The sequence below is a fragment of the Xyrauchen texanus genome, chromosome 15 (genome assembly GCF_025860055.1).
Source record: "Xyrauchen texanus isolate HMW12.3.18 chromosome 15, RBS_HiC_50CHRs, whole genome shotgun sequence".
Lineage (NCBI taxonomy): Eukaryota > Metazoa > Chordata > Actinopteri > Cypriniformes > Catostomidae > Xyrauchen > Xyrauchen texanus.
The window spans coordinates 5,959,452-5,981,377 of NC_068290.1; the positions used below are offsets into that span (position 1 = coordinate 5,959,452).

The 21,926-nt window shown below is 39.1% G+C and overlaps 1 protein-coding gene and 1 non-coding gene across 2 annotated transcripts; one reads left to right on the top strand and one right to left on the bottom strand.

The window, feature by feature from the left end:
• Positions 1-1,265: 1,265 nt before the first annotated feature.
• On the top strand, positions 1,266-1,337 carry trnae-cuc (transfer RNA glutamic acid (anticodon CUC)). The gene has a single exon. It is a non-coding gene; the product is annotated as a tRNA-Glu (tRNA).
• Positions 1,338-2,116: 779 nt separating this feature from the next.
• Positions 2,117-21,041, bottom strand: LOC127655644 (nuclear receptor subfamily 2 group F member 5-like). Its single transcript, XM_052143552.1, has 4 exons — positions 19,910-21,041; positions 11,191-11,471; positions 10,503-10,749; positions 2,117-4,242 (listed from the first exon to the last, which is right to left on the bottom strand). Exons 1-4 carry the CDS (start codon positions 20,274-20,276, stop codon positions 3,926-3,928), a joined length of 1,212 nt encoding a protein of 403 aa, XP_051999512.1. The 5' UTR covers positions 20,277-21,041; the 3' UTR covers positions 2,117-3,925.
• Positions 21,042-21,926: the final 885 nt, after the last annotated feature.

Sequence of the window (21,926 nt, forward strand, 5' to 3'; positions counted from 1 at the left end):
GCTTTTATAAAATTATAAGCTTCACATTTCTGCCTTTTAAACCCTCAAAAAAAAAAATTCACATCCATTGTAAGAGCCTCACTGTAACATACATTTTTGCATTTTTAAAGAAAAGGGCGCACATTTTTGAACGAGTCAACTCATATTATTTTTTTATGATTTTGCCATCTTGCACTGTTAGTATGACTTCTAATATATTATGTAAATATTACAATAGAAGGCACATACATATATACACACATTCCCTGTTAGTATCATCTAATGTTTTATGATCAATATCCCATATGTTGTGTGTATGATTGCATGTGTATGGGGGATTATTAAAAACTACACTTACAGTAGTTATATGAATTCCTATGAATTTATTTCCATTTTAATGCTATTTAAAATTACATTTACAATTCTGTATCCTGTTTTCTACCTCATTTCAAATTCAGGACTTGACTTGGATATTAAAAGAATGGCACTCATCCCCGCTCATATGCATTTGTTCTTAATCAGTGTACGGCTTTACACGCTCTTTGAAATAGCTGTAGAACAAGCGCTGCACTTCAGCAGCTGGCATCCTGACAGTAAGCCAAATATGAGAGACCTCATATGCACAAAGGCTGACCTCAATTCAATCTGACATCTCAACTATTGATCTGAACAGGGCTGTCTGGCCAACTCTCCCAGAGACAGACCGCTCGCTTGCCCTTGTAGCCAGCGCTCAAGTTTAGAAGCTATAGCTGCAAGGCATCTTTATTGTTAATGTTTGATAAGAGCATTGCCATAGTGCCCTTCAAACATTCTGCACCCAGTTACATAATTTTGTTTACTTAAGATTGTGTCATATCTGATAGAGGTGTAGAGTTTAAATCTGAATGACTCAAGAAATTACTTTTGCATAGAAACAACACCCCTTTTGTTCGCTATAGTAGAGTTTAGAACAATCCCTGTCACTTCTAAATGATTTATGGGGAGTGACACAAGACTTGTCACTTCAACCACAGACCGAGACGTCACATGTCTATTTAAACATCAAAGAGATTCTAAACAATGATAAGATTACAACTAAAAATAGTTCAATGCAATGGCATATGAATTGTTATTAATCCGAAGATGTAAAATACAATAAACATCCTTGTATTGGATTGAAATATGATGGCCCTGCAAAAGTGAAGTAATATTACATGGTGTTGGGGTGGAGAGGTCACTATTGAACTGGAAGGGACAGTTCTGAAATGAAGGTGTAAGTCATTTTCATATTAGTCGATCTTAGCCCTTCCCTGGTGGTCTAGTGGCTAGGATTCGGCGCTCTCACCACCGCTGCCCGGGTTCGATTCCCGGTTAGGGAATTTGTTGGGCCAGTGGTGGCTCAGTGGTTAAGGCTCTGGGTTACTGACTGTAAGGTCAGGGGTTTAAGGCCCAGCACGGCCAAGATACCACTGTTGGGCCCTTGAGCAAGACCCTTGACCCTATCTGCTCCAGGGGCGCTGTTTCATGGCTGACCCTGCGCTCTGACCCCAGCTTAGTTGGATTATGCGAAAACAACTGCATTTCATTGGCTCTGTACCTGTACTCAGCACAATGACAATAAAGATGAATCTTAATCTTGCGCCATATTATCACTGAAAGAGCTCTGTAGATACAAGGTCACAAGCTTAACTTCTTAACTACCTAATGAATATGGACACTATCAGTATATAATATTCTTAACTTTACGCATTATATTGAATATTTTCAAAAATATATAGAAAAAAAGGACAAAATTAATTAATAAAGAACATTTCTCATTCTGTTGTTGTAAAGTTGAACGTAAAGCATTTCAATATTTTCTAACATGTTCAATTTTAACATTATTACATTTTGTGAATTAATTCAAAAGCTGTCTTAAAAATATATTGTATAAAAAAATCTGTAAATTACTTAAGTGATACGTACAGTATTTGCCCCCTTTGTTTTCGCAACCAACAACCTACAGTTATTACATTTTCTTGAAAGATAACAATTTACCGTACATGTCCACTGGCGCAGAGCTGAGAAGACTTTTTAAATTCATTCTCAGTGGGAGCCGAGCAACAGGCTTGTGCAGAAAATTGCGTGAGCGACGGCTTAACGGATTTGCTTTGGATGCTGATTAATTTTCAAGTGGGACAATGCCTCAAACCATATGCCAACAACTAAAAGGGAGTGGTTTGAGAAGAAATGGTTAGGCTTAAAATGCCCCAACCATTATAAATCAGGGGCGGAAAGGTATTGGAAGTGTTCAAATCTGAAGGTTTAACAGGAATTCAAGGGGGTCAACACTTTTCCCCATGCAGCAGTTCTATATAGTCCAATAATAGTGCTAAAACATTGTTCAGCAGCAAAACAACAGCATGACATAAATCTGTGCATGACATTTTATTTCATGAAGTCATTTTTCCAAACCTAAAATACAGAAAAAACATACCTTTATAGCAATATTCTGTGAACTAAAACAACAGGTCCTGCTTTCAAAGGTCCCAATGGCTTATATATCCAAATGCTGCCTTAAAAGCTGTAGTGCCAAGTTAAAAATGAAACAACAGGGTTTAAACATATGCAAACGAGCAATAGAAATGAACAAAAATACTTGATGATACCTATGCTACACATTATACCTGGTCATCAAAGGCAGACTGTTGGCATTGTTGAGGTCTTGAGTTCATTGATGTAGGGTGAATTAGGGTAATCTGGATCATGTTTTGCACTTTTGACTGTCACCCCAACACTTCAGACCAACAAACTGAATTTTATAGTAATTTTACAGTTAACCCACATTTTTTTCTTTTTGGTTAACTGTAATGTTAACATAGACTTGCACACATTACAGCTTATGTGTCCCACATTCCCCGATATCCCATAATACCTTATTTCACCCTATTGTTCTTCTTGAAACTAAAGGAGATAAACACCTGATTTTAACAGGACTGACATATGTTGTCCCTGCTAAAAAGACCAGCTATTGCAGCATGCAATTCCCATGCTGGACTAGGCTGGTTTATGCTGGATAGTGCTTGCTTGGTGCTGGTCTAGCTGATGGACCAGCATAGCCATGCTTTCACCAGTAAAACCTAGCTGGTGAAGCTGGTTAAGCTAGTTTAAAAGCCTGGTGTGGACACCAGCAGCTCAGCATCCCATTCTGTGGGACCATTAACTGGTGAACGGCAATTCTGCTTTTTGTTTTTTTAGCAGGGGTGCTTGACACAACAACTTTTTTGTCTGAATACTGAATATTTGGATGTAGCTGAGAAGAGCACAGAGAGTTGAGGGTATCTGGCTGGTTTCAAGTGCCTCTTTCAAGTCTTCCCACTTAATCAGAGACCTAAATGCAAATAAAAAATCAACAATGAGACAAGCAAAATTTCACCTCAGTCATAATTTCCAGAAAATTCTTCCGAGAGTTCTATTGCCTGTTTGGCTTTGGCAATGGCTTTCTCTCGAACAAGTTCTGCAAGAGTCTTTCCATTCTCTCGGTTTTACAGGCCAAAGAACAAACCTCGTCCATTCCTAATTCAGCTGCTAGGATCTTAGTCAGAATTTTAACGTGACCACACAAACATGGACAGAATCTTGACGCTCTTTTTAAAACATGTGTTGCAGTTTTCAAGGTTCAAGGTTCAACAGTCAATAGCTTTTCTGGTCATATTTTGGCATCAGCTTTAATGGCTTCTGGTTAAGTCAAATTCAGGAATGGACACTGCGCTTTTGACCAAACTGTCCTGCAGCCAAGTCCTCTATCTTAGACAACCGTCCAGTATGTACGAAGTGGTCCATTCCCATCCTCGGAAACAGGTGGCTGGTGCTTCAGATAAGTGAGCAGTGATGATGTGGCAAAAAAGGGCCGTGGCTCGCAGATAGATTCTCTGTATTGGCCATGACCCTACAGCGGCAAGGGTGTGATATGGATTAGTAGGTGGGATCAAGGCCCATTCTCGTTGTAATGAAGGGAGATGGGGCGGTCTCTCTGGACAGGCATGTAAGGCCAGTTGTAGCTGGAGCCAGACAGCAGCATGTCTCGTAGTAGGGTCTCAATGGGCGTTTTTCCTACCAGACGCACAAAGAAGAGCTGTTCAATGACTGGGGAGGAAACGATGCGCAGGGAGGGGAGCCGTAACAACAGGCGGCCAAATCGGTTGGGTTGATTGGGGTACTGGTTCCGCACGTATTCCTCAAGAGCACATTGAGACTTCTCCTGGATGCTCTCCACATGGGCTACATCCGACAGACCCATGGCATCTAAAACAGAAAGATGGCAAAATTATATTTTTTGTTCACTGGATACTTTGGATATGGATACTTCAAGATTGTTACTCTACAACTTGATCTAATAATCTATAACAGATAGATCTATAATAGTTCTATAATCTATACAGTGCTTGGTAGTAACTGATTACATGTAATCTGGATTAAGTAATCAAAATACAAAAACCAAGAACTTGTATTCAGATCACATTACATTTGAAAATACTTGTAATCACATGACAGTTACTTTTGTATGATTTACATGAATGCCAATTATTTAAACAACGGCAGTAAATTGTTCATAATTAATTGATTCCCCTAATTTTTAATTTCATTTTAAATTAGCCTACTGCTGATATACTTGTGGTAAATGTTTTTCGGAAGAGATGGGGTGTGTTGTGGAATTGTACAAACAAGATACTATCCACTAGCCAGATGGTTATAGTTAAACTGAAGATATAGCGAGTGGTTTGTCTGGAAATCTCTATTTATTTGGAAAGGTTTTGTCCATCATCATCATCATCATCAATCGGCTGCGAACAAAACGTGTTTGCAGTCGGTCACAAGTTTTCTCCATTCTGTTCGATTACTGGCAGCTCTTTGCATCTCGTCAGCTGTTGGTGGCATGTCATTGTTGATTAGTATGTGTCGACTGTTAGTGCCGATGTATGTATGGTATAATGTGCGTGGCTTTCCTCGGCTTCGTTTGCCATGTCGTTCTTCGGGCGCATATAACACATACTTATTAATTTGGTCATTTGGGTCTCTTCTAAGTGAGTGGCCGACGAAGCGTAACTGCCTTCAGTTACTTGTCCATCAAACACATCAAAATTCCCAATATGCGTAATTTTCTGCTTTAAGTGCATTTGTTATTCACTCATGAACAGTAGTAGAACACAAACTATCATATCAATTCTCGTATTTTGATTCATTTTGTTTTCTTAAATGCATTTAAGTAACATTATGTCAAAATGGTTCAAGATTATCCTACTCAAAACCACTGTCATGGTTTTATGTATTTAAGTGTTCATTTTTTGTGTTAATGTCTTTTATTTTTTAAATTGAGTTCCTGTTAGTCATGTGTTCCATGTCAAGTTATTTCCTGTTTCCCTGCCAGGTCATGTGATTCCCTGTTTAATTTCATGTGGTCCTCTGGTCATGTGATTTCATGTTTCCCTCAATGTGTATTGCTTTCATTGGATTATTGTCTTGTTACCTTGTTATCAGTTCTGTCTTGTCATTGGTTAACAGTGTCATGGTAAACGGTCTGCACTTATATATCGCTTTTTTACCTTAGCGGTTTTCAAAGCGCTTCACACTGTGACTCATTCACACATTCACACATACACACATACACTCACACACCAATGACGGCAGAGCTGCCATGCAAGGTGTTAGCCTGCCATTGGGAGCAACTTGGGGTTCAGTGTCTTGCCCAAGGACACTTCGGCATGTGGAGTCATGTGGGCCGGGAATTGAACCGCCAACCCTGCGATTAGTGGCCAACCCGCTCTACCACCTTAGCCAGAGACACCCCGTCATGTTTCTCCCTTGTCCATGTATTTAAGCCTCATGTTTGCATTGTCCATTGTCAGGAATTTTGTAACATTGTTGGATTGGTCAAGTCATGTCAATGTTTTGTTTCATGTTTGGATTTTCGGTTGTTGGATTTCACTTATGTAAATAAACTGCACCTGGTTTCTAACTTCATCATCGTCTTTGTCAGCCTGTCTTTGCCAGTAATATTACAGACACAAAAAAAAACTAAAGTTATGAGGTAATCCAAAAGTTATAATTTTACATTACCTTAAAATGGTAATCTAAGAGATAAGGTTATCATCAATTCAGTGGCGTATTACAATACCGATGTAATCTTCCCAGCACTGAATCTATAAGGACTGTCTCTTATTTGCATCACATGGTGAACTTTTGATGAAAATGCAATGCACAGTGAACATTAAAAGATACCCAAAGAACCATTTGTGGTTCCTCAGTGGTGGAGCCCTCTGAATAGGCCCCCTCCAGACACCCTTTCAGATCTGTGAAAAATTTACTTTGTTGCTGCAAGAACTTTAAAGAAGTTTAAGGACTGTCAAAAGCCCCATCAGAACGGAAAGGCTTCGAAGCTCTATTTCGAAGAATATTTTGAAGTTCTTTGAATGCATAATTGGGATATCTGAGTTTCCTGGAGGCTTTACAGAGGCTTCTGCTGGTGTAGCAGCTTAGGAATCCCAAATGGCCCCATCTAAGCAACAGGTTTGGCTATTCCAGCTAGACCTATCACTATTAGATGTATAAAATAAAGCATACAGCCATGCAATCTCCAACAGAATGGGGCATACATTTTCTATTTCATATACTGCCTCTGTGCACAAAGCAAGGGCCATAAAGAAATGGTTTACTGAGTCTAGTGTGGAAAAACTTGACTGGCCTGCACAAAGCTCCACAAAACCACTAAACACCTGAATTTGAGTACTGAATGTGCAACATGATCATACAGAACCTCAACATGTTGCTATTGAATGTTTTGGTACCATGACATAGACCCCATTATGCTGAGTATCTGAAAAGAAATTTCCCATCAGACGTCTCTGCATTAATTCAAATCTGTTTACTTTTCCTGTGGCACTACTGATAGGAAGTTGTGCGAGCAGCCTCAGAGACAAGGGTCTTGTCCCACAGAGGCCGTGAAAAAATTGCATTCATATAATAAATTATGAGAATGATTCGGTTGCGTTTTTCCTCTAGGATTATAGTTTTACTCCACTGATGGTTAGGTTTAGGGTTTGGGTTAGAGCGTATGGTAAACAACTCGCTTTATAACTCACTTTGACATTTCAACTGGAAACCGGAGATCACACATGCCCATACATTCAACAAAACTTCCAGCTTCGGTCCCTGGGGCAATGGTTTGAATTTCGTTAAGTACAGACCTATTTTAATTGAAGAACATTTGATTTATTGTGGCTGAATTCACAGTGAGATCAGTCTATTGCGAACCAGTCTCCATTGTCCAACATCAGTGCCTAACTAGAGAACTTCTCTATTCTCTCTGCCATGGTACTTATCATTGGTGTACATGTACATTTATTCCTGCTGAGCTTCAGTTCTGATAACAAAAGATTAATTGCTTCATATTTCTATGAGGTCGAGGAAACCTGCTGAGAGGACACAACTGGCGCTTCTGTCTACATCACATGAGTCCTGATGAAGACATCTACGGTCACTGTAGGCACCGTTTTGTAAGGAGGGGGGACTGATGCATCAGTCTCGAGTATGATGTCTTTGCTGACAAGCTTGGCATGCTTCTACACCAGTTCCTCTTGTGCCGGCATAGCACAGCAAAGGCATCCCTGCTCTTCCTTTGTGTCTCACAGTGTGAACACGCGCTGAGAACTGCCACCGCACTGCGTTGGGCTATTGGGGCAACTGGCTGACATTAGAGGCCCATTGGGTGATATGAGGTGATGGGAGGTTTGAGCAGAGGTTATGGGCCACAAGAGTTTGTCTGTCCCTGTTAGCTCATGCTTGCAGGTCTCGGCAGGGGGTGGAGGAGGGCTTTGGCTGCAATTGCGGCATGGATCACATTGATGCCCTGGGCTACAGAGGTTATGTAGGTCACAGCCAGACTGAGGCGAATCTCTCTCGCTGCAACTCAGCATGCATAATTCAGTCATGTTGGTGGGAGTCGGGGTGGGGTGGGCGGTTGCTTGCCTGATTTCAATAATAGATGGAAGTGTGGAGGATTGAGAGATAAAAAAAAAAACAAATTGAGAGCAGTGGGTTCAGCCATCCATTTGGAAAAAGTGCAAGTCTGGGCAGAAAAAGGGTTTCTGACAGGTAGAGCAGGGAATCAGAAATAATCTAAACCAGTGGGCAAGACATCCTAGAGTCTGGAGCTCTATACTAGTGTTTGGCAGTGGCACAGGAAACTCTTCCCATCTTGAATGTTCCTTGAATCAGTTAGTATGTTTACTTGCATTTTTAAAGTTTGATTTTAGTCTGACTAAAAAGATAATACATCTTTTTGCCAAGTTAGACTAACAGACTTAGATAATGCAATTGTAGCTCGGCTTCATCCAGCATGTATACATGTTTATTGGACCATAGCTGGACTCGTTGTGCACATACATGCTCCAAAAGACAGGAGATGAGCAACGTGTATTTAACCTGCAGTAATTTTCGTCCTTCCATAAAATATTAGACTAAGCTTTGTGTTATGTGTGCATGGGGTGCTTTGCAATGCTTTAATTGTGCATCCTTGTATCCTCGTTCCTCCATTCTTGAGCCTGTGACTTGGAAATTGATCAAAATCTGCCATCATGAAGGACGCATACATTTTCTAAATGCACCATGAGGAGGCAAGGACCGAGGATGGAGGAAGCTTCCCTAGGACACTTGAGCATGGAAACACAAAAGCATCCTATGATGAAGACTTTCTTTGACGAAACACATGACGCACGCCTAAATTCTCCTCCCCCTGCACAACAGTTTTAATGCATGTTTTACCTTTGCTGTTTAAATAAACCATAATTATCACTTACTTTAAAGGTGCATCTTGAATTATTAGGATTTATTATGAATATATTTCAACAATATAACAACAAGTGCTCCAAGGAAATGCAGCTGCGCAGAGATGGCGCTCTGAAGTGGTGCTTGAGTGAGCAAGGACATTTCATTTTACAATAGCATCTTGCTTCGATTCTTTCGTCCTCGTTTCCATTCTTTGCATCCTTTCTTTGTTTTCTAAGAGGGTTGGGCTAGGATGCAAGGAAAGGAAATGAGGATGCACAGTTTTAGAATTGAGAAGCACCCATGGACAGACAGATGAAGGCTATAGCATGACTATGCAAAACTTGATTACAACTGCGCATGTGTTGGGGGTAACACATTACAAGTAACATGTGTTACTTAATCAGGTTACTTTTTAGAGTAACAAATAAAGTAAGGTGATAGTTGCATGCAAACTATGTTGCAGGGAGAAACGCTTTGAACATTTTTCAAAAAATACCACTGAATCAACAAACACCTTTCCAGCACTAATGGTGAGATTTTTTTTAAAATGTTGTACTATGTACACATGCCTCAAATGTGTCGCATCTAGTTGTTTTTTTCAGCGTTTCACCCAGCACTCTGTTCAAGGTGCTACATCGAGCTGTTTTTGAACGCAATAATGTGTCCCATGTGAACGCCCCTAAATGTAAATTAATTAGTTTTTTTTTATTAGTAGTAACCTAATAATGTAACACTAATTTAAAGTTAACGTTTCCCATTACTGGTGATAATTAGTCATAGCATTTTACACAGAAGGATGCTGTGGGATATAAACAACAATCACAATTCTGACAACATATGGCAAGTTTCCACTGCACCTAACTGTTCGACTCGACTCGCTTTACTTTTCTGAGCTTGCTTTTCCACTGCTGTTTAGTGCCGCCTCAAAGTGGGTAGGATTATAGGCTGATCATCACAGTTGCGCCGCCTCTACTGCCATGACATCATCTTCAATGTGACACAAAACAATAAACAATAACATGACCGCTAGCTGTAAGCTACTAGCTCATTGTGCTGCATAAAGCAGATGTTGCATGGTGATTTTAGACAAGTGTAACAGTTAAATTGGCCTGGTTGTTTTAGAAGCAAGCTTTCAAGTAGCTGGTCAACTAAATAAAGTGAAGTTTTCGAGCAGAGTATAGAGTTAATGCACCATCCTCCATCTTGGACTCCAGAGTCCAGGGCACTCTCCCTCCCATTGCTCGCCGGTCTAGATAGCAGCCATTTGGTCGAATCACTTCGACTTTTATTTGATGGTTCTGTAGACACTTGTAAGTTTTTTTTTTCATTTCCCTACACGGTTGGTAGGTCTGGTTGTAGCCGTGTCTCAGCTGTGCGGCCAACAGTTGGGACACTTCCTGAAAGACATTTTTGTTTCGTTCATCGCTAACGAGAGGAACATCTGCACCTCGTTTATAGACCAAGGCGTGGTTTTGCGCACAGCCATTTCTTTTTACAATTCGAAAGTCACGTGAACAAATGATACTGCTAACTTTAAAACTAGCGGGTTGATGTCCCGTGTTGAAAATCCAGTGATGCTGGTAGTGACGAAAGCCCCATTAGATTCCATAGATAAACAGAATGGGGTTAAAATATTTTCTAAATAGTAGACAGCGGATATTATCAGTGAGCATTATCAAAATAAACTCATAATTGACATACTAATCAAATCATGTTAAGATTAGGTTTGTTATTCTTACCAGAAGTGAAAAGTACGATGGACTTTAGGCAGGAGTACTCGGCCGTGTCTACCTGAAGGACTTTCAGTTTCTCCACCTGCTCTTGGAAGACACGTATGTGGTCCATAAAGGCCACCACCCGTTCGGCTGACATGGGGGAGGCGTGTAGACCAGCAGCGGCCAGCAGGGGAGCCACATGCAGTGGCATAGAACACTGAGCAGCATTCAGAACAAACAGCTCACTCCACGACATGCGTAAGAGCGCCACCTACACACAAAATCATTGTACATTACATGAGACACAGTAAAAGCATTCATATAAACATTCATTCATTAATTTAAACATCTGCTAGTAAAAAATGTGCATATGTACATACAACAATATGCAATTGTTGCATAAATCTGACATGAAATCATAATAAAAAATTGATATGTCTGACTCTAAATTATGATTGGATGAAGCGCCTCTGAAGCAGTAATAAAATGCACACCTGTACATTCTGTATTCATTTAGATTATACATCTATATATTAATACATTGTTTGGCAACTGTAAACATGAATCATATTTTTACAGAATATATTTATTATACTGATTTATTAACCTCTTCGCTCTTACTACAAGCCACATAGAGACCACTTTTATAGATTCATTCAATTATAGATGGATAAAATAAAGTCCTGATAAGAAAGTAACAAACTTGCTTTACCTGGTCCATGAGCTGTAGGTCAGGAAAGAAAGGGATATTCTTTGCCCACTCCACAGCACTGAAGAGCAAACGGGCGGCCAATTCACAGATGTTCTCAATACCCATAAGGTTGTTGGACTGCATGCACTGCGCTCCATATCGGGAGGTGGGGTATGGCTCGGCCCGCAAGAGCAGCGAGATGAAGCCGGAAAGATAAGGCTGTCCATTGTAAGGGTCACTCCCATTGGTCAGGTACTGTCCTGGACTGGATTGTGAGTTGGACATACGACCCCTTTGGACAGCTAAGGAAAGGAAAATAAAAAGCAATGTGCCGTTAGAAGTGGGTATTTATGAGTTTACTAGCCAACACTTGTTACACAACACTGTAATAAAGAAAGGTTACAGACTAAGCCTTAATCTGCCAGTACAAATCAGCCAAGTCCCATTTAAGATACTAATGCGTCTGCAGTCTGCATAGAATCTGTGAAACACATCAAGGAGACAACGCCTCCTTTGCTTTCCATCAATGAGTAATGAGTGAGTGAACACTATGAGTGTTTTGGATAGTCCTCAAACAAATGGTTCGGCAAAACATGGGACATTCCTGAAACAATGCAGATTGATGTCCATTTGGGAAACACCTGTTTAACTATTCTGCCATCTGTCCAATTACTCCATTTACTACTAAACAGAATGAACATAAAAATGAGTGAAAATAAGGAAAACATTAGTGTGTGTGTGAGAAAGAGAAATCTAATTTATGTTTAATTTAAGTATCAACTTTGTCTCAGATAAAAACTCCTTAAGAGAAATACAAGCAGAAACAAATGAGACAATTGCTGACATTCAGTACTTGGAGAAGAGTTAGTTATGAAAACTCTTGTTTTTTGATTGCAGACTTTGGTATCTTGCCAATCTGAGCGCAGTTTGAAACTCTTCTGAAGCTGATATGTGAGGAGAGATGTGAGATTACTGGGGTCTTTTTCTCTAGAGTGTTCCCCAGTTTTTGAGAAGCTGGAGGCTTAAACAAAAACCTCCATTTGGTCTCAATGCAATCTAATTGCTTTCTAGGTGAAACTTATGAGCTATTTAAAACATTTCACTTGTTATTTTTCTTTCCTACAGGGATGATCCAGATTGTGACTTTACATCACCCTTTGACAGTCATAGGAATTACAGACACGGGCCTATTTTAAACAGGTGTCTATGATCACAAATTGGACATGAGATTAAGGGACAGATCCCCCAAATGCTCTAACCCAGATTTGAAATACATTCAGAGTTTCTCTTAAAGGAAGGAAGAGTGAAAGGAGAGGAAAAAATAAACTATAAAGATTCAGGAACCTTTGAAAAGTCACCACTGTATTTTGTATGTGAACTAGAGCTACCTAATGAGTGCTCCAATTAGGTTTATAATTTAAAACTGAAAGGATGACAGAGGCCTTTCTTGTTTCTTACAGTTACAGACTAAAGAAGGATGTTGTTAAGTACTGCATGTACATTCTGGACAGTCTATCTAAAGTAAATCTGCATAGATACATACTGGAGCAGCTCTAAATTGCCTGATCCATTTAAAGGGGAAGTGTGTAGATTATGTGTGACATGTGGCACCATACAGCATTGCAATTGTCCAAAGACTTCCCCTATCTTCCATTGGTCAAAAAATAGATAGTCCCGCTGCAAACTCATGCCATTGGTTGAGACACTTTTGCCATTTTGACAGTGCCACAGAGCTGCAGTGTTTACACCTTTAAAGCAAATCAACTCACGAATAGCTTACTTGCAGTACTAGTCTCTGTATATTAGCTGGCATAGGTATTTTAGCATCAAAACTTTGCACACATCACATTTTAACAGAATTGCAATCTGTTTAAGCGACCTGAATCTACCGAACATAACAACATTGGGGTAAGTTTGCAGTGGGGTTACATGTTTGCAGTGCTGGCTAATCAGATTACGAAAAATCAAGTACTTGGATTAAAGTACATTTAAAAATACTTGTAATCAGACTATAGCTACTTTTTATGGATTACCTGGTTAAATGTTAATTAGAAAAATACAGTAAATAGTTCATTATCACCATATCACCATAATTTCTCTCTTTTTAAAATCTTTTACAGCCGTCCTACTTCCCACTTAAGAGTGGTGGTGGCGTAGTGGCTAAAGCACAGGCTGTTAATCAGAAGGTCATTGGTTCAAACCCCACGGCCACCACCATTGTGCCTTTGAGCAAGGCACTTAACTCCAGGTTGTTCTGAAGGGATTGTCCCTGTAATAATTGCACTGTAAGTTGCTTTGGATAAAAGCGTCTGCCAAATGCATAAATGTAAAATTCCTACGATATATGTCTGGAAGTTCTTTGAGTGTTTTCAGAATGCTCAAATGCAAATGACATCAAGTACGAGTTAGGTTGGAAGTAATCAGAAATAATCCTAAAGCAATCAGATTATTTGTGATATTAATCTATGATATGTAATCTGTGATATTACATTACTGATTGCAATTTTTGTAATGTACAGTAATTTGTAATCAGTACCTAATTACAATTCAGAAGTAATCTACTCAGCTTGTCCCAACTATGGAAATAGGTGGGAGTGGTGATGGGTGTTGAAGAACATTCATTATTTTTTCAATTCTGTTAGTTGCTGATAGTGGCACAGAAATTATACACTTTAAAGAAAGTCCTCTTCCTCTCGTTATTTCTCTTTCTGCATAAAACGTGGACAGAAAAAGCAAAGGAAAATCTCAAACACTCAATCTCAACTCAAAAAAGGCTCTGATAAATCAATAAGTGAACGTGCTTCACGTGTGCCAGGGGACTAACATGCAACTCCTACTCAGAGAGGTCAGAAGTTATGCAAGCTGGACTTTCCTGTTCCTCCTTTTTTCTCTCTCGCTCTCTCAGTGTTTTCAGTTTCTCTGAAACTGGTTGGTTGAGATGAACCTCAGACATACCAACAAAACCCCCCCCCCCAAAAAAACAGGGAAGGTGGAGCAGCAAGCAATAACATTTGCAGAGCTAAAATGTGACACTGAGGTGTTAGAACATATTTCTGTTTAACATCAGTCATGCACTCTAATCCATTTCTATTTACACAATCCTACTGCCAGAATTATTATTCTGTAATTATTTACAGAATAATTTAGAACCATTCAAACTTGCTTACTGTGACAAAGTGTGAAACACATCTGAAGACTATACAGTGGGATCCAACATTCTGAGACCACTTGTCCAAAATCCTTTCAGTTTGTATTTTTTTATGCAGTCTATATTATTAGCATAGCAATTTGAAAAAATTAAAATGAAAAATGCGATGGACTGGCGACCTGTCCAGGGTGTCCCCCGCCTTTCGCCCAATGTTAGCTGGGATAGGCTCCAGCCCCCCGCGACCCTGTACACAGGATAAGCGGTTGACGATGGATGGATGGATGGATGAAAATGAAAAATGTGAAATTCTTAGTATTTTTGAATATCCTCCTTTTGCATTATTGACAGCATGCACTCGAGCTCGCATGGACTTAACAAGTTTGTGCAAAACCTGAATGGTTACCCAGTATGATGTGAGAATGTTACAAAGAGCATCTTGTGTGGTCAATGGAAAAATAATTCTGAACTTTTGTACAAAGGAGTCAACATGGTCAATGCGACAAATGTGCTTACATTTAATTGGTGACCTAGAAATATTCTTTAATAATTACTAAAAATGAAATAAAGATTTAAAAAAAAAACCTCCACTGGACGTGAAGATTCTGATGTTTTCATGTTACACAGCAATAATCTGCAAGAAGGAAGAGTCACCTCTGCCGCAGGTCACCTGTTCAAACTGGTAGAACAGCAGGATTAGTCAATCGAACAGGTGGCAAGGTGATATTTATCCAAACCCCACAGAAAGCTGACACATTTGGACTTTGCTATGATCCTGTCTATTATTCATGTTTACTTTCCATTGACCTATATTTCACCTGCACACGGGAAGTGAGTGACTTACAGGTCATGTGATGAAGTCACAGTTTCAGCGTGTTTGTCGAGATGCTAATCACAAGCATGCGGCGAACAACTGCATTGTTTTCACACCCGGCACAAATCTACATGAAACTCTTCAAAAGCTTCTTGGATTACATACAGTACATATATTATACATATATGCTCGGGTCCCTCCCTCAGTGTAAATCTATGGGATTCTTTTGCCCTTTTTATTGTCGGCCAGGCGAAAATCTCAAGTCTGACTGCTTAGAAAAGGATTGGCACACTTTATCTCAATAATTCGTGGCGGGGCTTGTCATGTGGCAAAATCTAATACTTAGGCTTAGGGATTTGAACAAACCCCTAACTCTAACTATAAGCACTAAATACTGATACTTACCTTGGTATAATAATAATATGCTTGGTGTAAGAAGAGACATGACATTGTGTGTAAACAAGCGTGAAAGCTCTTCTTAGTGTGACATTCAGACTTTTTATACAGTCATATTGGTCTTTTTCTCGCTTTGACAAAGGTCATGGCATGGCACACAGAACATTCCAGCAGACGCATATACTTGCAAAAGCCTGAGGAACTGACAAGGCAATCACGCTTCTTTCTTTCAGTCAGAGGCGCCCTTTGTCAGACTGGAATGTCTGTCATGTTAAGAGCAGCCGTAAGGTGTAAAAACAGTTCATATCTGTGACTCTTAAGGTTGCAACATGGTAGGTTCTTCAGATCAGTGCATTGGCTCTAAGAAACTTTTTTTATTATTATGTGGCAATATTTGACCCCCAGGAAATTATTTTAAAGTGCAATTTACCTTTATGCATTTGTGGCATAATACTGATAATCACAAAAATGTATTTTTACTTGCCCCTCCTTTTGTTTAAAAAAAAATCAAATAAAAAAATCTGGGTTATACTGGGGCACTTACAATGGAAGTGAATGGGTCCGATCTGTAAACATTAGAATACTCACTGTCTCAAAAGTATAGCCACAAGACATAAACAATATCCACGTAAACATGATTTTAGTGTGATAAGTTGCAGCCAATTTTACAACTTCTTTGCCATGATGATGTAATGGCAACAAACACTAAAATGACAGTAAAAAATATTTTTTACACAATAATTATTGTAAGTGCTTTTATAAAATTATAAACTTCACATTTTTACCTTTAAACCCGCCAAAAGTGGAAGCCCCATTCACTTACACAAATGCCTCTTTTTTTACTTTTTTTTTAAAGAAAAGGAGGCGTCAAAATAGTTTTTTTGTGGAACTCAACATTATGAAACAAATGCTGTCCATTGAGCTTGACTTGAACCCTGAATATTCCCTTTACATTAAATGCAAAAGATACGGTCATGACACAGTAAACACTGCTTGAATAGATTTAAAAAATTGGCTAGCCTTTATGTTAGATTAGTTCTCTAACGTCTATCATTATTGTACATTTGGATGTAATTGCAATTTCAAGTTTGTGTGTTTTCAGGGTTTCAGAACTGATTTCAATGTAGTTTTTTCATCAAAACCTCCACATACACATTTGCCCCTGAGACACTGATTACAGATTTCTGACAGCTTTATTATGAAGTATATTCAGTATTAAATAGCAAATGCACTGTGGGGAATTTTTTGTCACTTTCGGTGGTATTTTTGCTTCAAGCTCTGATTAATTTCTGACCCTGGGTAGCTCAGTGACTACCACCCCTGGAGTTTTGAGTTCGAATCCAGGGTGTGCTGAGTAACTGAGTGACTCAGCCGGGTCTCCTAAGCAACCAAATTGGCCCGATTGTTAGGGAGGGTAGAGTCACATGGGGTAACCTCCTCGATTAGTGGATCGTGGAGAGTAGCATGAGCCTCCACATGCGGAGTCTCTGTGGTTTCATGCATGACATGCGGTCTCAGAAGCGGAGGTCACTGAGAATTGTCCAATCCACCACGAGAACCTACTAAGGAATTGGACATTACAAATTGGGATAAAAGGGATTTTATATATATATATATATATATATATATATATATATATATATATATATATATATATATATATATATATATATATATATGTATATATGTATATATATATGTAACAGATGACAAATAGAGCCCTCATGGCTTTGTTTATTCGCCAGGACAAAGATGGTTTTCTAAAGAACTTTAATAGGTTCTCCTATAGCATTAGACTGTAAAACCTAGTATTTTTCCTACTTTATGTCACATTTAGCAGACTATAAACTGCAGCAAAGCCATAAAAAAGCACTAGAGTCACATCTACTGTATTTGTGAGGGTCTGTATGAACCGCAGTGGAATAGGCAGCATGATTCAGCCCCATTCATTACCAAACGCACATGATGAGCTTGTAGGAGTAGAGAGTGGGATTTCTGATGGCTACGGAAAACAAAGAGCCTCACAACTAAATGCTTTTGACCTCATCCAACAAGCATTAGCCATACCAAAGTTCAAGAGTAAGACAGTTTCATTATAAAGGTTACCGATTATGTACAATGTCAAATATCTGAGGCATTGGTCTGATTTACAGACTTATCTAACTACCTTTGTGAAGAATTAATGATGAAAAGAACAAATTAGCAATTGTGAATGATTTGTTTATGTACCTGTGAGGGGCTGGTTTACATAAACCTGACATATTATTCATTCATAATTAAAGTAAAAGCTAGAGAATCCCAGAACTATTCATTATACCATAACCATATCATAACAATGTTGGCTGCTGAATACCTTTAATAGTATCAACAGTCCAATGTGCTCCTCATTTCAAGTGACCGAATTGCCTAATTTAGAAGAAATATAACTTATGAATGAAAAGAAGATGATACCGTGAGTGTTCCAGTCTATTTTGTCACTACAAACACAACACAAACTGGCCTAAATGGTTAATACGCATAATATTGGTTTTAACTGTATGCATACAGGCAGAAAAACAAACTTGAGTTTAAAAGAATCAATAAAATGAGTATGTGTTTTGACTAAACTCTTAAGGTGGTTTATGCCTATACAAATTTCAAATAAGGGTGCAAAAAGTGTATGCTGCCCAAAGGCACTATCATTCTAAATTATTTACATTCATACCACTTACGTTTTAGGGACCCAGTTTCAAATAGATGCACTGTACAAGGAACATTTTCAACTGTTTGTAGAGATAAATGATACACTTAGAAATCTAGTTCTTGGTATTTTTCTGAATGTGACAGGGAACTTCAAACAAAAGCATGCCTGAAGGATATTTGGGATATCTGGATCCAAGATACTTTCATTGAAATGTGTATGCAGACAGCAAAAAAGGTCAACAGATCATCAGGAGGTTTCCTCGGGTTCTTTCAGTTCAGAAGGCATGACTAGATGAATTTTCCCTTAAGTGTTTTCCATAAACCAAATGAATGTGGAACTCTGCACAACCAACTGGAGAACAGAAAACAACTCATCCAACAACCATACAATCAAACAATCACTACTCAAACCTTGAACCTTAAATGTAGGCTACTGTTTAAGATGATTTTGCGCACTGATCACTCCACAAATTAGGATTTAGACTCAAACGTGGTCCAAATGGGGAATTTCTTGTATTGTTTGTTGAAGTTTAGGCCTATTTCTCTTGCTGTTTCATTTTTCGCGCGCGCAATTAAACGAACAAACTGTCGCGATTAGGCCCGTCAAAATTCCGAATTCGAAACATTCTCGAACAATACATATTAGTAGTCGCATATGAAGTTTAATTCTTGCTGTGTTACTTTTAAATAACAAAAATTCGAATTTTCTAATTCTAAACGAATCAAACTCATCTCACGATGAATGCTACACTTTTAAACCTAAGGCTTTTCGTCGATTTTTCTGTTCAACAAAGAACAATATATGCTTCTCAAGTTAAATAGGCCTATATGGGTCTTTGAAGATCGGAAAAGTTCTTGATTTTGCCTTACAGCTTCTTCGGATAACCGTACTGGTTTCTGGGTTCTTTAAAGCCCAAAAACATGAGCGTTTTTTCCAATAAACAGAATAAAAACGTTATTTGTCTGATTAACCTTAACCCTAACTCCAACCTTTATTTTTATGAGTGACAGCAATATTTCAATTAGAGATGTTTTTCCTCAAGGTTTAGGTTGTATTTGGGTCGTGTAGAGCAATTAACACAAACCATGTTAATGAGAAAGTTCGCCTGGACCCGAATTGACGCATTAAATGTGGAGCGTCGCTATTACGTGAATTAACTCGTCTTTAATCATGCAATTCAACCAATGTTAAGTGGCAACTAGAGTGTCGGATGAAGACACGATCATTCATGAGTTGACCCCAACAAAGGCGTCTAAGAAGGAGTAATAGCCTACAACTGCTTTACTTTTGAATGAAGCTTGGGAATGACACCACCAAACCTTTACATAAAAATGCATGTGGTTACTGTGGTAACTTAGTATTTGACACCTCTGACAACAAAATACAAAATGGAAACAAAATGAATTGAAAACTGATTCTGACAGTATTTTATAATGGTTTATATGGTTTATCGTACCTAATAATTGTAATAACTGTGGTTTTGGCGGAAAACGATGGTGATATCTTTTGTGTCTATAGTCACTATTCTATTACACTGTTAATAGCAATTTAACATCATATTGTGGTAACCATTCAAGAACTGAGTTATGAAACTTTTGATCAAAACTCAAGGATTTAGAGAAGCAGATTGCCCATTTGAATTAAAGGCACATCAAATCAAAAGTTTGCTAATCAACTACAAGCACTATATGTCAAATCTTACCCTCTCTCCTCATTCCCACTTTCAAGCACTTTTTCAGTCGACAGTATTGGCACTGGTTCCGATGGTGCTGGTCAATGGGACAGTCGCGGTTCCCCCGGCAGGTGTAACTCAGGTTCCGTCGCACCGAGCGTTTGAAGAAGCTCTTGCAGCCCTCGCACGTAAACTGGCCGTAGTGTTTTCCGCTGGACTTGTCTCCGCACACCATGCAGTCCACGTTGGGGATTTTGTCCCCGGAGTGCGCGTCGTTGCCCGGGGTTGAACCTGAGGGAGTTCCCGGGGTCCCGCCGGGCTCCTGACTGCAAATCTGTAGCTGGGACCCGGGATCCGCCGAAATGTTCTCTTGCCACTGATTTACTACCATTGCCATGCTATCCCGTAACACGTTTGGGGTACCAACAGACACAGTTCAACTCCTTTCACGCGGGGAGGAGGTTAAAAACTATCCTCAATGACGTTTGTGTAGATTTACCGGCGCGTCCCAACTCAAAGACCTCTTAAAAACAAAACGTGATATAGGCTTTCAAAACGCAAGTTCTCTAATCAGAATAATTCTTGGAATATTTACAAAGCAAAATAAAAGGTGGCATAATTAGCGCGAAATAAAGCACAAAGAGTGTTCATCCTCGGAGCGGAAATCCCCAAAACATGTTCAACTTGGAGATCCAGTTGCTCCGAAATGCTGTCAATAACGATCGAGGAATGTCCGTGCAATAAGAACAGTCCCGTCACAAGAGGACCATGGCGATCAGTTCAAAACTTCGCTTCGATCTTCTCGAAATCCCATGCGTGACCTTTCGCTTCAATTGCGAAATAAGTGGCGATTCGGTCGTTGATATTAGGCTATTATTGGGTGTCTACCAGTTCCGATCAAATAAGGTTTCTAAAAAAACCATAGCCAATGATGATGATAATGGTGCGGTACTATATCGCAATCTTCTTTTCGCCAACAAGAACGTAAAGCGAAATATGAACGTGTACAGAAAACACGTCAACAAAAACCACGCACGAGACTGTTCTTTGAGCCAGGAAAGTTCGTAAAGAATCCGTCAACTTCAGTTTGACACAACTTGTAGGTTCTGTTTACAAGCGGAGACCTTCAGCCCGTTCCGTGTGTTTCACCGGCCAGCTGTCCGTCCCATCTCTGAGAATCGTAGTTCAGAATTCGGTGAAAGTGACACTAAACAGACGTGGTTGCTGAAGCTCCGCCCACCACACCCATAAAAGGATACAGTGGCCATATAAGGTCACATAGCTAGCTCTTGGGGCGGGGTTTGTAGACCTTTAACTCACCAATTGGCCAGGCGGAGGTGCGCGAAGAAAGCCTTTGTCCAACTGGACAATTAATGCGATTTCTAACAATCTAACATACACAGGGAATCTCAAGAGGGTTTGAAAAAGACATAAACACCGATTATCATTATTTGTTAGTTTGTTTCATTTTTGAAGAAATTAAAATTGTATTATTTACTCTCATCAGAAAAATTTATTTCAATAAGACAAATGCATATTTCGAGAAAACAGGTGTAAATTATGCCATGTTTTTATAGGCTCATAATACGATAATCGTTTTTTCTTTGTATATTAATTTCAAATAGTGTGCGTTCAGTTTCATAAACATTACTTAGATTGATTTAATCTAATAGGCGAACATATATGAGTTTTATGCACTTTGAACTACTACTAATCTCTAAAATACTGCTAAAATAATTGTTGTGTGAATGCAAAATAAAATTCCATTATGACGTCTATTTCATTAAGAGAAAACGAAAACGATGGAATGACTCCACGTGTTAGGTCGTTTGTTTTATTAGGGTGTTTTTGAGGTGTTGGAGTTTACACCATTTGACAAAGGCTCCTCGCATGAGTCACACCTCTGTTAGTTTAGTCTATAATGAGCATATTGGCAAGCTGTTAATGCACAAAAGGCCAAAGTGGTATATAACATTATAGTGACATGCACAGGGTTTTACCATTAAACATAAAAAGCTACTAAACATCCAGGTTAGAGGCATAAAAA